This window comes from Orcinus orca, chromosome 5 (assembly GCF_937001465.1).
Source record: "Orcinus orca chromosome 5, mOrcOrc1.1, whole genome shotgun sequence".
In the NCBI taxonomy this organism is placed as follows: Eukaryota; Metazoa; Chordata; class Mammalia; order Artiodactyla; family Delphinidae; genus Orcinus; species Orcinus orca.
The window spans coordinates 79,522,149-79,537,630 of record NC_064563.1 but is presented as its reverse complement, the minus strand read 5'-3'; the positions used below and the strand labels follow the sequence as shown (position 1 = coordinate 79,537,630).

The 15,482-nt window shown below is 45.4% G+C and overlaps 1 protein-coding gene across 16 annotated transcripts in view; it reads left to right on the top strand.

The window, feature by feature from the left end:
• The window catches only part of KALRN (kalirin RhoGEF kinase), a 653,035-nt gene that overhangs the window by 304,347 nt on the left and 333,206 nt on the right, over positions 1 to 15,482 (top strand). For all 16 annotated transcript variants that reach the window (XM_049710431.1, XM_049710430.1, XM_049710429.1 and 13 more), the window contains exon 10: positions 669 to 791. In XM_049710431.1, coding sequence (XP_049566388.1) covers positions 669 to 791 — 123 coding nt within the window. The remainder of the gene's footprint in view (positions 1 to 668; positions 792 to 15,482) is intronic.

Sequence of the window (15,482 nt, the reverse complement as noted above, 5' to 3'; positions counted from 1 at the left end):
CTCTGCTGCTACCCAAGAGCATCATAGATACTAAAGACCTTACTTTATTTTGTTGGTTGGTTGGTTGGTTGATGTTGATTGGAGGAGAAAGGTGGAAAGAAGCCAGAGAGGGCAGTTGTCCTGGTGATCAGCTCTCTTGAGCGTAGCTCCAGTTAGGGACTGACTACTCTGGACTTTGCTCCCAACATTAGGAAGGGAGTCCCAGGAGAACAATGAGGTAGGATCCCCATGACTTGATGCCACTGCCATGAGCATTTTTATGGTGGAGTGAGTGCCAAGGAACTGCCCTGACCTGACACTGCTTAATTTCCTGCAAATGTGTCTGACTTTATATGGTTGGAGTCAAAGTAGTGAGAGGGTTAAACTGTGCCTGGCGGTCTGTGTAACTTGTTTAAAATAATGGGCTAAGTAAGGCTGAGAAAGCTGAGAAAGTGATGAGGGGATATTCTGGAGATCAAAGAGGAAGAGCTGAACTTAGTTAAGGGTGGGATTGTTGTATTGCCAATGAGAGTAATGAAATCCCTGTGTCCACCGTGGATTGAACATTTACACCTGGACTGCTGCTTTCTGATTGGGACGGGCGGGGAGTCTAATAGCCTAGCAGTCACACATGTTGTCACGTGTCTTTTGCCAAGAAGTCATTGTTTCTGTCTTCCTTCTCTGACTAGGTGTTAGACTGGATCGAAAACCACGGCGAGGCCTTTCTCAGCAAGCACACAGGGGTCGGGAAGTCTTTGCATCGAGCCCGGGCCCTGCAGAAGAGGCACGATGACTTTGAAGAGGTGGCTCAGGTGAGATGCTGTGTATGGTTGTATGCGTGTGTGGAGCGCTGAGGGAGACCAGGGCTGTGGCTTTGGTGTTTGGTGGGGCACGTTGGGTGGATAGCCCATGGCTTCTGGGCTGCCTTCCCGCCTGATGCAAGGAGACCCTTGTCTGATCTAGGATCACTAGGTGAGTGGTAAATTAGTATTTTGTCAGCTGTGATCAGTTGCAGTAGAATGAGTAAGACAGGGAAGGGGCAGCTGGGAAAGGTATCACTAAGGGATGGCGAGGTGGTTGCTGCCAGAGGAGCGAGGGTGACAAAGCTAGAGTTTGCCACGTCACGGCTTTAGCCAGGGCTGGCTCTGATTCCATTACACAGGCAGCCCTGAGTGGGGGAGTCCTGCTGGGCATTGTCCAGAGCCCCAACCTCACCCGGGGAGGTGACCAGCCCCAGACAGATGTGAGCTGTGGGTGTGAAAGGAGAGGGCCTGCCAAGAGCCAAAGGAATCTGCTGGTGGACAGGAAGTAGTGGGAGTGGACCTAGGGGAGCTGCAAGGGATGCTGGAGGGTGAGAGGCCTGACGGAGCCAGAGAGACGATGTCAGCAGCGACCTGAACCTGCGGAGGCAGGTAGATGAGACCCAACCTATGGGATAAAGAAAACCTCGTAGAAAACCTCTGTGCACTGTTGGTTGGAATGTAAAATGGTGCGACCACTGTTAAAAACTGTATGGCAGGGCTTCCCTGGTGGCGCAGTGGTTGAGAGTCCGCCTGCCGATGCAGGGGATGTGGGTTCGTGCCCCAGTCCGGGAAGATCCCACATGCCGTGGAGCGGCTGGGCCCGTGAGCCATGGCCACTGGGCCTGCGCGTCCGGAGCCTGTGCTCCCCACCAGGAGAGGCCACAGCAGTGAGAGGCCCGCGTACCGCAAAAACAAACAAACAAACAAACAAACAAACAAAAAACAGTATGGCAGTTCCTCAAAAAATTAAGCATAGAATTACCATGATTCAGCAATCCCACTTCTGAGTATATACCCAAAAGAATTAAGAGCAAGGATATGAAAAGATATTTGTACACCCATGTTCAAGCAGCATTTTTCACAGTAACCAAAAGGTGGAGGCAACCTAAGTGTCCATCGACAGATGAATAGATAAACCAAATATTGTATATACAGGGCTTCCCTGGTGGCGCGGTGGTTGGGAGTCCGCCTGCCGATGCAGGGGATGCGGGTTTGTGCCCTGGTCCGAGAGGGTCCCACGTGCCACGGAGCAGCTGGTCCCGTGGGCCATGGCCGCTGGGCCTGCGCGTCCGGAGCCTGTGCTCCGCAACGGGAGAGGCCGCGGCGGTGAGAGGCCCGCGTACCGCAGGAGAAAAAATATATATATATATTGTATATACATATAGTGGAATATTATTTGTTCTTAAAAAGTAAGGAAGTATGACACATGCTACAGCTTGGATGAACCTTGAAGATACGATGCTATGTGAAATGTCAGTCACCAAAGGACAAATATCGTATGAGTCCACTTATATGAAGTACCTAAAATAGTCAAATTTATGGAGATAGAAGGTAGAAGGGTGGTTGCCAAGTGCTGCTGGGGAGTTATTATTTCGCGGGTGCAGAGTTTCAGTTTTGCAAGGTAGAGATTTTTGGAGATGGATGGTGGTGATGGCTGCACAACAGGGTGACTCAGTGCCCCTGAACTTTTAAGTTTTCTGTTACGTTTATTTTACCACGACCACCAGTACCACCACCACAAGAACAGAAACCAGCCTCATAGCCACACAAGGATTTTTTACAGCATGAGCTAGACTGTGCCAACGTGATACAGACACAGGCCCAATGTGCCTCTGGTGGACAAGATGTATTACAGACCCAAAATATCTGGGTGGCCAGGCATTCTGGTGCCTGTCCAGTCTGTTAGGGGGCATAGGATGGGAGAGGGTCATCCAGACTCCCTGCCTGCTGAGAGTGGGCATTGTGGTACCTGGGACCATCTGTTGGACTAGAGCCATCCCATAGCTTTGGTGCCCCTGCATTCTGGCTGTCCTGTGGTTCAGCCCTCCTCACCTGGGGAGGACATCCCCAGAGCCACCCACCGCCCTGATCCAGCCCACTCCTCCTTGCTCTCTTACTGCTGTGGCCTCATAGGCAATGCCAGCTGTGGTCACAGGCCCATGAGGGGGCTGTCATTTTTGTGTGTTGTTACAACCAGACAAGCCTCGTGGCCTCCCCAACCTCAACCTCATTTCTCCCAGTTCCTCCTCCACCGTCTCGCTGGTGCCTGATATGCCCTTCCCATGGGACAGTGCCTTTCAGTTAGTGCCAGAGACACATTAACTTAAATTCATACTAAAGAAAGAATTGACACATTTTTGAGAGCTTATGGGCCTATTAAGTGTTTTATCTCCCACCAACCCTGAACGATAGACAGTATCAGCCTTGTTTTATAGAAGACGACACTAAAGGATCAGAAAGTCCTGCGGTGCCTTTGTCATCTAGCTTGTCGGTGGTTCTGTGGGGATTTCAACCCAGGTGTGAGTCCAGACTCGTGTTCTCACCCTAACCCCATGCCATCCCTCTTTACTGAGGTGGAGGAATTGGGTGTAAAATTCATTGCCAGTGTCCTCGTGGAAAGTACAGGGCAGGGCTTCCCTGGTGGCGCAGTTGTTGAGAGTCCGCCTGCCGATGCAGGGGATGCGGGTTCGTGCCCCGGTCCGGGAAGATCCCACGTGCCGCGGAGCGGCTGGGCCCGTGCGCCATGGCCGCTGAACCTGCGCGTCCGGAGCCTGTGCTCCGCAACGGGAGAGGCCACAACAGTGAGAGGCCCGCGTACTGCAAAAAAAAAAAAAAAAAAAAGTACAGGGCAAAGAGCAGGAATGGGGTAGGGGAAGCTTCCCCTGTCACAGGCATTATTTTCCCTGGTCCTGCCAACGAGTAATCTTTTGATATAATCCACTTGTCTCTGCCTCTGCTTCCTGATAAGACTGTGTCTTTACAAGAGAGAAGAGAGAGTGTACCTTCCAAGAGGCTCCTGCTTTTAGGAGGTTTTCGGAGGATGTGGACCACAAAGGGAACACCTCAGTGAAGGGCCATGAGATCACTGCACCATTCTCCTGTAAATAGGCCTCTAGAGATGGGTCTCATAGTCTGGAAATGAATCCTGTCTTGTTCCCTCATCCCTATTCTGGGGAAGGGTGTGGGCAGTGGAGCTGCCCAGCATCCTGGAATTGGTAGTCCACATGGGAAAACCACCTCCAACCATGGCCAAGGCAGGTGGGTGGTCAGCAGCCACCTGCCTCAGCCCTGCTTTTTTCTGTGCAGCATGACCATCACGCTCAGGTACTGAGAAAGGGGGCAACCCAGGCAGGAAAGGGCGCTCTTTTTCTTGCTTCTCTCCTCACTAGGTGAGGGCTGCTGGGGGGAGAGAAGTGAATTTAGTCAGGAATTGGATAATTCTTGAGTTCGTCAGAGATCAGTGACGCACAGTGAAAGAATTAGAAACCTGTTCCTGGTTGTTGTGGGCTGCTGCTTATGAGATACGGGCAGGAGGGGCATCACGCATGGGGTGAAGGAGGAGACTGGGGGCCGCTGGTCAGCAGCACTACACAGGGTCATGATTCAGTGAAGGGGCTTCTTTCAGCTTTGTGATCTTATGATTCTTTGACCTGAGGCTGGTACGACAAGGGAACCCTGAGCTCCCATTCTCTGCATTCAGATTTTAAAAATTGTCTTGAGTCAAAGAAGGAAGAGAGCTGTTTCATCTGTCACCACTGGACATGTGCCCTTCTGCAGGGAAGAGCAGAGAAATGGCTACCCGTGGGGAGGGGTCCAGGGGCAGCATAAAGGCCCTGAACGAACACCTCTCCACTCTTGGGATAGTGGGGGCACCTCTGATTCTCACCATTGGTTACTCTTTGGAGTAAAGACATTTAAGGCAGTCATTAAAATAAATACAAATGATACCTGTGAAGAATGAATGTAGCATTCATTATCTGTCATTAAACTTTAACTTAAACCTTGTGTTGATTAGCTCTTGAACACGTTTTAAATTCTTCAACTATCATTTGAAGGAAATGAATAAATATTTATGATCCTCCCTTCATCCTGCAGATGGCACTCTTTGAATAGCCTACGTAGAAGCCAAGCTGTGTGAGGAAAGGAGCCTCAGTCATGACAGCCTGACAGGCAGGTGGTGAGGGGCCAGGGCCAGGGGGTGCACCAAGGGGCTGTCTCTGCAGGTCTTTCCAGTCTAAGCTGCTGAGATTGTCCATGCTCAAGCAGAAGTGCTGGGGACCAGTGGGAACCTCTCCTGCTCCAGATAGATACTTGACTGGAGTTGCCTATAAACTCATCAAATGACTCAGGCCATAGCGTAAATCAGATTTTTTAAAAACACTTATTACTTATATATACATATATACACACATGTATATATATTATATATAATACATGTATAGTGTGTGTGTGTGTGTTGCATGTTAGCCGTCATTGGGAATATGAACAGGCATAGGGATGGAATTGCTACCCATGAGAGCATAGCTTTCAAGGGATAGATGCATCCGTATCTGCCCAAGAGGTAGAGTGGGCAGTGGTACTGACATTTTGTCCTGAGATATTTGCTGTGCCGCAGTAGGGGAGTACTCACGTGCCTGTGTTTTAGAGAGCAGCTGTGCCTGCTGTTAGTGGTCTGCTTTATGACCTCATTATCTGAAATGCCAGCCTCTCTGTAAGCTAGTTTGGTCAAAAGAGCAAGCATTTACATTCAAATATATGTTATTTAAAATCTCAAAGCACCAAGTCACATTTAAGCAGCTAAGCATCAGTGTAACATTTTGGAAAGAACAGACCATTCAAAGAAAGATTTAAAGAAATATAAAAACACGGGCACAATTAAGTACTTCATTCAATAATCTCTAGTTATTTCTCTAGCTGACCCTTGCTTTTTCTTCAAACTTGAATGCAATACATTAAAAAAAAAACAAACAAACTCATTCTGAGCCTTGGGGACAAAATAGGCAAAAATGGAAGGGAAACATTTTAGTGGACGCATCAGTGACCTTGCCCATTAAGGATATTCAAAGTGTAATCAGCTAACGTACCAGAGTACTAAGGGTGACTAGAATAGGGTAATCCGTAGAGATGGAAAGCCTCTGCCCACAGAGTTGGACAGTTCATTCAGTTTTCATGTCCCATCAAGCCTCTGTGTTGGGCACCGTGGAAAATGAAAGAGATGCACAGTTTCTGTCTTGAGGAACTCACAGTCTAATGAAAAACATGCAGCCAGAGTATTCTAAACCTCTGAGAAGTCCCACAATAAGAGAGGAGACATAATCTTTACTCTTTTAAGGTTTTCAAGGAGTGCATCTAGTGAAACCAAGATAAACCCTTAGTTCATTTGGTGATCCAAAAAAAACACATGCCTTGCGGTAGTGTAGTGACCTTTGGAGTAAGTTCCATCTTTCTTTTCACGCCTGAGATGGTGACCAAGTATAGCAGCTGCAAATGCAAGCAGAAGGGAGACGGGGGAGAGATTAAACAGGTACTTTTCCACACTCCAGTTTCTTTTTTCACATTCTATTTTTTATTTTTTAATTTTTTAAACATCTTTATTGGAGTATAATTGCTTTACAATGGTGCGCTGGTTGCTGCTGTATAACAAAGTGAATCAGCTGTACATATACATACATCCCCATATCTCCTCCCTCTTGTGTCTTCTACCCTCCCCAGTTTCTCAGAGTTGATGAAAGGTTCTTAGACAGGATGAAAAAAGATAGAAAGAAAGCCAGGAAAATGCTGATAAATTAATGTCATGAAGTGGGCAAGTGGAAGAATGTGAAATGGCAGAGATATGAAGGACAGTCTCACCCTTTGGATCTTGTCTGGCACTCTTCCCGTTGGGGTAGACTCAGGACATTCCTTCCACAAAGCACTAGGGAGAAGTTACTGGCATGAGCTGATGGGAGGGGTCTTGTGACCACTGTCAGGAAGAAGAAAGATGTTTTATATGGTGGTTAATTCCCAAACAAGGGTTTTGAAGGTCATGTTGTATACACTTGATGTGGAAAATTGAGAAGGGGTCGGAGCCAATATCCAAGATATTATAGAAAGCCTGCCAAGAACTTCTTATCAAGACTATGAATTGTCCCCCCACTTTTGTTGCTTCCTGTGTGGAACAAATGGCAAACTCAGAAGAAACTGGGACTGTATTCCTAATGACTTTAAAGTTCTGGGTAGCACACTGAAAGATTCGAAAGCACAGGTGGTGTATTTGTCTCTTGTTCCGTGTGATGGCAGTGACTGTGGAAAAGAAGGGAGGCTGAGAAACAAATGGCTACTTGTGTAGATGGTGTTTTAAAAAGTCTTCTGGACTATATCCTACAGAGCCAGGATGATGGACTTCTGGCAAGGGGCAGAGTGCATCTTGTAAAGATTGGGAAGGATGTGCTTTGGCAGAAAACCTTGTTGATCTGTCTAGAAGGATTTAAGCAAATTTTGAAGTAGAAGGAGAAAATTACCCCAGTAAAGCCAAAAGCAGACATGTGAGGCCCACGGGTGACACAGAAAGAAACATCTTCTGAAGGAAATGCCCTTAGGTCAACTTAGGTTAAAGAAAAATACCAAGAATACAGATTGCAAACAATATTTATAGCCTTATCTATATATCAACAAAAGGCATGTGTAACAAGTAAGGTACTTAAACTTTAACAAAAGAAGATAAATATAAATATTCCTGAGATTTTAAGGTATTGAGCTTGTAAGTAAAAAATGGCAATTGAAGAAGATTGTCTGTTTAAAGGACTCGTTTAATAAGAGGGGTGAGGATACATAAGAAAGGTTCTCATCTATATGAGATCTACAAACCTGAGGGTAGTAAACAATATGGAGAAGTAACAGAGATTAATGGAAAGCAAACAAAAAGCCATGATTGTGACTGGAGAGGACCATGATATCCTCTATCAGATGGAGGATATGGGAAATTCTGATATAATTTCAGTTCTGGCTCAAGGAAAACTATGGTGGTTATGAGAGCCCTCAAATTTCCTGGCATCGCCTGTAAATTCTGTGACACCATAAATAAAACATCAATAAGTTGATGAGAGCAAAGTGTTCTACAATGTAGAGAGCGGATCATTGTAGAAAAGCTCAAAAGAGTATAGATTATGTCTGGACTCTCTCTCGAACCTTGACTTTTAGATAAAAGGGTTTAGACATTGCTCTTAGAACAAAAAAGAATAGTAAAGACTTTTGAGTGATGATGCAAATTAAAATATAATCTCTAAACCAGAGAAATAAGGATTTCTCTATATACTGTTTAGATCACATATAGAATACTGTGTCTAATTCTAGAAAATGTATTTTCAAAAGGATATTGACAAACTAGGCTGTAATTATTGGAAGGCTGCCAAGATAGAGAAGTTGAAGTAACTGGATATGTCCAATTCTGAGTAAATAATTTTTTTTATGGAAGGGGAGGTGGGTTTGATAGTTGAAAGGTTCCTATAGAAGAGATAGGGTGGAAGGTATAGTGAAGCTAATTTTAGCTTAATTCACGTATCGTTTCTAACACACGGTTGCTTTTTTATGAGCTGTCCAAAACCAGAATGAAATATCTTGTGATGTAGTGTGCTTCTCATCATGGGAGGTTTTCCAGCAGAGGCAACCCTTTTTTCCCTACGATATGTAAAAAGCTAAAAACAAATAAATAAATAAAAAGAAACCAAGACTACCTTTTCTGGACCCTGTTTCTCCTCCCCTTGAAAGCCCAAGTTCTTGAGAGAACAGTTTATATTTGCATCTGCCCTTATTTCTTTACTTCCTAGATGCCCTTTGACCTCTGCCATTGGGCTTCTATTCTCTCTGGCCAGCAGAGGTTAATCTTACCAAAGTCTCCACCTGAATGTTTCTTTTTGTTTGTTAAATCCAAAGGATACTTTTCAGATACTAATTAGTCTTCCTGAAGCATTTGACCCTGTCAACCACTTCCTCCTTTTTAAATTCACTTGTCCTCAGCCTGCCATGACACCTGGCTCTCTTGGTTTCTTTATGTCTTTCTGACTGGTCCTTCTTAGACTCTTCTCCTTTTTCCCCAGAATTTGTTCCCCAGACCTTCTCTTCTCATTTTATGATTTTACACTGCATGATTTTATACTCTTTCCCACCCTCAGCTGTCCCACTATTCTGATGGCTTCCAAATCTGTGTCTCATCTCTGATCTTACCCCTGTGCTTCCTGTTTGAAAACACACTGGCTTTCTGGACACTTCCACTTTGACTTTTCAGAGGGTTCTCAAACCCAATGTGTCCAAAATTTATTTGATCATCTCCTGCCCCTTCCAGGTGTGCTCTTCCCCCTGTATTCCCCGTGCTGGTGAAGAGCACCAACCAGAAACTTGGGAGTCATTCTTAACTCTCACCCCTCATGAGCCCTTCACAAAGTCCTACTGATTCTGTCTTTAATATGTCCCTTTCCTCCCATCTTCATTGCCACTGCCCTAGAGCAGAGTCTCATTATCTCTTGATTGGATTATTGCATTATCCTCCTGTTTTCCCTGACTCTAGTCATGGTCTCCTTAAATCCATGCCCAAATTGCTACCAGAGTGGTTTTCCTAAAATGCACATCTCATCATGCTACTCCATTTGTTATGGAACTCATAGGTGTTGTCCCATTGGGATAAAGGTCAAACTCTTGAAATTATAAACCTTTAATGACCTGGCTGCTGACTTCTCTGGCTTTACCTTTTATCCCTCCTGTGCTCCCTCTACCCCACTCGATAGTCCTGTCTCCCAGAGTTTACCTGAACATGTCATGCTCTCAAGTCTCAGTGCTGTCTCCTCTTCAATCCTTCCCAGCTCTTTAACTTTGACTACCCTGACCAACTTCTGTGCATCTTTGAACACTCATCTCAAGTATCGCCTCTTCAGGAAGCCTTCAGTGCCCTCCATGGCTTGGATTGAATACCCCTTTTCTAAGGCATCCACTTTTTCTGGTCACATCCCTATCATGGTAGTTATCATGCAGTGTCATAATCAATTTTATGATGGCCTCACTCCCCAGCTATGACCTTCCTTAGAGCAGGAATTTTACTTTATTAGCCTTTTTATCCCAATGCCTAGCATGGTGAGCCTAACATGCAATCGGTGCTTGAAAAGTAAAGGAATGAATGGTATTCATTCCTTTGTTGGGTGGATATCAGGCCAGGTGATGTCTAAGGTCCTTTCCAACTCTAAGAATGATAAATGGAAGAGAGGTAGATTAGATGAATATTCATAAAAACACAGGCCCCAGGAACATATAACCTGGGAGCTAACCGAGAGCCATCTTCATAGAATTAGTAGGATTGCCCTGAGCTGGAGTTAGCATGGACAGCCCCAGTCCAGGAAGAAGCGTCTCTGGAGCCAAATTCTGAGTGAGTTCTTTGGACTCTTCCAAGTTTTTTGTTTGTTTTTTTTTTGCGGTACGCGGGCCTCTCACTGTTGTGGCCTCTCCCGCTGCGGAGCACAGGCTCCGGACGCGCAGGCTCAGCGGCCATGGCTCACGGGCCTAGCCGCTCCGCGGCATGTGGGATATTCCCGGACCGGGCACGAACCCATGTCCCCTGCATCGGCAGGCGGACTCTCAACCACTGCGCCACCAGGGAAGCCCTTCCATGTTTTTTTAACTGAAAAAACAAAAAAAACTAAAACATCATTTCAGATGAAATTATTTCCTGTAAATTGGTTTCATAGGAAACCAGTTTTGACAAGAGGGCATGGTAATCCTTACTCAGTTCATTTCCCCAGCCTCACTAAGTTTCCATGATTTTCCGGCTGAGATAGTTACCATCACACTGTGCCTGACTGCTAGGGAGGCTTTAACCCTCTCCCTCTGTTAGTTGAAATGTGACAAAGTTCTTTTCCCCTTCCAAAAATTCTCCCGTGTTGGAGATGAATAAGATTGGTTCTTTTCAAGGGTATCTTAAAGGCAACAACAAAAGAAAAGGTAAATTAGACAAAAGAAGTGTACCGATTTTATGTTAAGTATATTGATTTGAGTCCAAGACAACTCTAGTCATACATTTTAGTCAGTCTGTCGTGTTCACTGATAGGCATGTTTTCCTTCTCTCTGTTGAGGAGATCCTAATAACAACAGCAGTAATGATATTAACAGTAACACTTATTGAGGACTTTCTATGTGCCAGGCACTGGTCGCTTCATTCTCATAACATCCCGTTAGGTATTGATATTGCAAGTTACAGATAAGGAGTCGGAGACAAAGAGGTGAAATAATAGCTCAAGTTGGCAAAGCTGGTAAGGGGTGGAACTGGGATTCAAACCCAGTAGTCTGGCTCCAGAGCCCAGGCTCTCAACTCCTTTGCCACAGAGTCTCTTGATCCACAAAAGCTTTGGATGTCTCTGGGATTGGGCCTGGCAGTGTCCTCTGTTTCACCCCAGAACCAGTTCCTAATCCTCTTTCTATGTGTGGATCCAGGTAGCCCCTCAGACAACCATGTGTTAGCACTGTGGCCACAGGACTGCGGAGTGACAGTCTTTCCCTCCTTGTGCCTAATAATTCCCTTGGACTCCAGGGTCACCTTCATGACCCTCTATGACATCTTCTTCATCTAAAAGCTCTGTGTGACCTCAGGGCTCTAGGAATCCCACGACTGCCTCTCATCTTTCTCTACCCATCCTCTACCTTATCTGAAACACGTGTACCCACTATTGGTGACAGCTGGCTCTGTTCTCTGCTGGCGCTTGTCCTGTTTAACAATTAACTTGGCCAGTATCTAGCCTGAGTCTTCATTTTCATTTACTAGCGCAAAGTGGACTATACTTGGCCTAGCCCAGAATATTATTTTGTCTTTCTTTTTTTTTAAAATTAATTAATTTATTTTTGGCTGTGTTGGGTCTTTGTTGCTGCACATGGGCTTTCTCTAGTTGCGGCGAGCAGGGGCTACTCTTCGTTGTGGTGTGCGGGCTTCTCATTGCGGTGGCTTCTCTTGTTGCAGAGCACGGGCTCTAGGCACACGGTCTTCGGTAGTTGTGACTCACGGGCTGTAGAGCACGGGCTCAGTAGTTGTGGCACGCAGGCTTAGTTGCTCCACGGCATGTGGGATCTTCCCGGACCAGGGATCGAATGTGTGTCCCCTGCATTGGCAGGAGGATTCTTAACCACTGCGCCACCAGGGCAGTCCTATTTTGTCTCTTTCTTTTTACCTTTTGCTAAGGTCAGGCTATCATTAATGAAACCTCCTTGTTTCCAGAACACATCTCCCTTGATAGCTCCACAAGCCTGTTTGAGACATCCCTCTCAGTTCCAGTTTCCATCTATTTGGACATATGATATAGTGAAGAAAAGTGTAGCATTTACAGTCAATCTGTTCTTTCCTTTTGTTGGCCTTGGGCCCAGGGACAGTCAATTTCCCTGAGCCTCAGTGTCCTCTCTAAAATAGAGATGGTGACACCTCCCCCACAGAGTGATGTGAGGGTTAGAAATAACATGTACAATGTGCCTAATAGAGAATTTGTTTCGTGGGAGGTGCCTGGTGAATGGTGGCCTCAGTGGCAGTAGTGGTGACCATGGGAGTGATGGTGATGGGATACCTCTAAGCCTCACTCCCTTCCAGGATAGGTTATCAAGTACCATGCTGTCATCTCTCAAGCCTCAGCGTGGTGTGGTCTGCCTAACTAGGTTGGAAAGAGTAGGCTTGTCCTTTGAGATGGGCCAGGTGCCAAGTGGAAAGATCAGCTACAGGAACTAAGCTTGGCCCTCGGGTTAAGCATGTGAAAGAGGGGTCCATCCCATCTGACCAGTCAGAACCAAGGAAAGGCAATAGAGTAATGGTGCATCCTGCCTTGGGGTGGTAGGTAGGGGATACCCACTACTGGGCGTCCAAGAGCCAATGTATTCAGAGATGCAAGGAAGAGGATCGGTGGTTTACACAGCGAAGACTCTTAACAGATAGCAGGCTTCAGTTACTGGGCTGCACATCAGAGGCAGGGTTCCAGGTAAGGAAGGGATAGGGATAAAAGTCTAATTATCAAGTGTGAGCACCAGGGCAGGGCTGGATTAGCTGCCAGTGGGACCTGATATGAAGGACTAGTGTGTTGGTAAGACGTGTGATTCCATTTCTGTCATGAGACTGAAGCTGAACCTGCCATAAGGCCTCAGAAAAGGGGAAGGAAGGGGAGAGAGTCTGGGCACTGAGTGAGAGCATTCTCCCTTCTAAAGGATTTTCTGATTCAGTGGGCCTGCTCACAGGGGTCCCAAGAATGTGGCCACTAGTTTCACAAGGTGTCAACATATTTACCTTGCACAGTGAGAATAACACACCGCTGGGAAGAATAAAGTTGCTGACTCTCAGAGAGCACTGACATGGTTTAGAAAGGAAACAAGGAAAACTGTTCCAGAGGAAAGCTTCCTCATCTGCTGGTACTGATTCTGAAAGCAAACCATGTATTACCGTGTCTTCCAATAATTAACTTCAACACGGGTCAACCTGCCCAGATTAAGAGAAACCAAATTGACTTCCTTTCTCTTCCGTCTTCCTTTCATTTCTGTGACACTGTGCCCGCAGGGTGGGCGCCGGGAAGCCAGCACTGTCTAAGCTGAAAGTAAGAGGGAGCAAGTGACGGATTTGCATATGGGGGGAATGTATGCAAGTTCCACAGTGAAAATATTTCTCCTGGATAGAAACATTTTGAAAAGTATTTGCAAGGTTTTAAACCTGTGCTGTAGACATGTAAGAATAAGCAATAGTAACTGCCGTTTATTGAATACATATCTTTATAAGAAATAACTCATTTAATCCTTGAAACAACTCTGTGGAGTAGATTTTCATATTATCCTCAATTTCCAGATGAAAAATCAGGCCTAGAGAGTACCATTCAAGTGTAGGATGCAAGCTTTGAACCCAGTCTGACCCCAGAGCCCACGCTTCTAGCTCACGTACCTTCAGAGTAGTGGGGAAAACTGAGCTTATTCAACTCTCTTTTTGATTTTTTTTCCAAATGAAGTTTCTATTTTATTTTTATTTTTTAAAAATTTCTAACTACAAAACTACACATTTTCATTATATATGTGCAGATGACCAAAAAAGGAACAAAAATAATCCACCCACTCAGTTGTCTGTCTTAACAGTTGCTAATAGCTTGGTGTTTATTCTTCCAGATATTTCTTTATTTATATGTATATGTATGTTGGTTGCCAGCTTTTCTCACTTAATGATATATCCATGGTAATAGATATATATCTGCAGTGGGTTTTGTTTTTGTTTTGTTATTTTTTGCCGGGGAAATATTAAGACTTTTTACTCTTTCCCAGATTCTAGTAACTTATAATTATAGGCTGTTAAAAGCAGGTACAGTTACAAGTGGGTAAAGAGAAGCAGAATAAGCATTGAAAACAGAGGGCTGGGTTTAAGCCAAGCATTCAGAATCTTTTCCCAAGAGAAAGCTTCAGAGAATGGCAATTTACAAGTGCCCTCCCAAGCCTTTCCAGTGCCCCACTGCAGGTGCATGGATATTAGAGGGATGTGAGGACCTTCTGAGGCCCTAAAACTGGTTGAGATGATGTTGGAGATGGTGATGGTGGAGGAGGTAGGTGGGTGGGGAGTACTTCAAAACAGTAGCATTTGTAGCCCCTCTCCTCCTCCCTATTCCTTTTTCCTTTCTCTCCTTCTTCTTTTCCTCCTCCTCTTTCCTTCATTTCTGTCCCATCTTCTCTTGGGAGATCCTTTTCTGAAATAGGGGCTCTAGTCAGGGTCCAGGATGCAGCACTTGGTTCTGATCCAAGTGTGGTTTCAGGTGGGCTGTGCTTTCTAGGACCCCTAAGAGCTCCGTGAGGCGAGTATGCCTTTACTGTGGCATTCGGGGTGATGGGCAAATCAGGAGTGTCTGGGCTGAGGGTAAGGGCTTTTGAGAACTTGTGGGTGGAGGTGCTTTGGGGACGGGTGATGAATACCAGGAACCAACACCTAAGAGTCCTGAGTGAAAGGACTTCAGGCTATATATTACACAAACCAAAAAATAAACATACACCACCAACAAGAACAGCCCACCAAGCAGATGTGTCCTTTTTCTCTGCCAATAAGCAACTGGAGGTATTTCATGAACCAGTTTTGTTTGGAATAAATTTTTAACAGGAGAAAAGCCCACTGCCAAGGTCTGACAGGAACAAAGCATCACATCTGAGTTATTCCACCAGGAAAGGCAGCCAGGTTTGGGGCAGAGAGAGCTGAGCTCTTGTGGTCTTCTGTGGGACCAGGTGACATCCAAGCCTCATCAGGATAGGTGCCTTTATTTGTCTTGGGATACGCAAGGCAAATGCCCAGCCAGCCCAAGGCACTGACTGCCCTTTGGGTTTCAGTAGAGACTAGTGCAGCTATCCCACTATATTCTAGGAGCTGATAGCATTAGATATTGGCAACCTCAGCTGTAATTACACATCTCCATGGTGTTTCACCCTGTGGGCTATTTTGTATGTTATATCTGAGCCTCAACAATGCCAAGTATGGTTTGAAATAGCTCTGGTGGACTTTAGTCCATCACATGCCTAGAATTTGAAAATAACTTTGAGGGAAGGGGGCAGTGAATAAGGCTAAAAAGGGAGCTCCAATTCCATGTGATAGACATGTTTCAGTTTTCTTCTTCTTCAGGAGTCTTGGACTCTGCCTAAAATCATAGACTCTTTAGTGTCTCGGGAATTCACAAGGTCAGTCTCATCTACTTAAAAAAA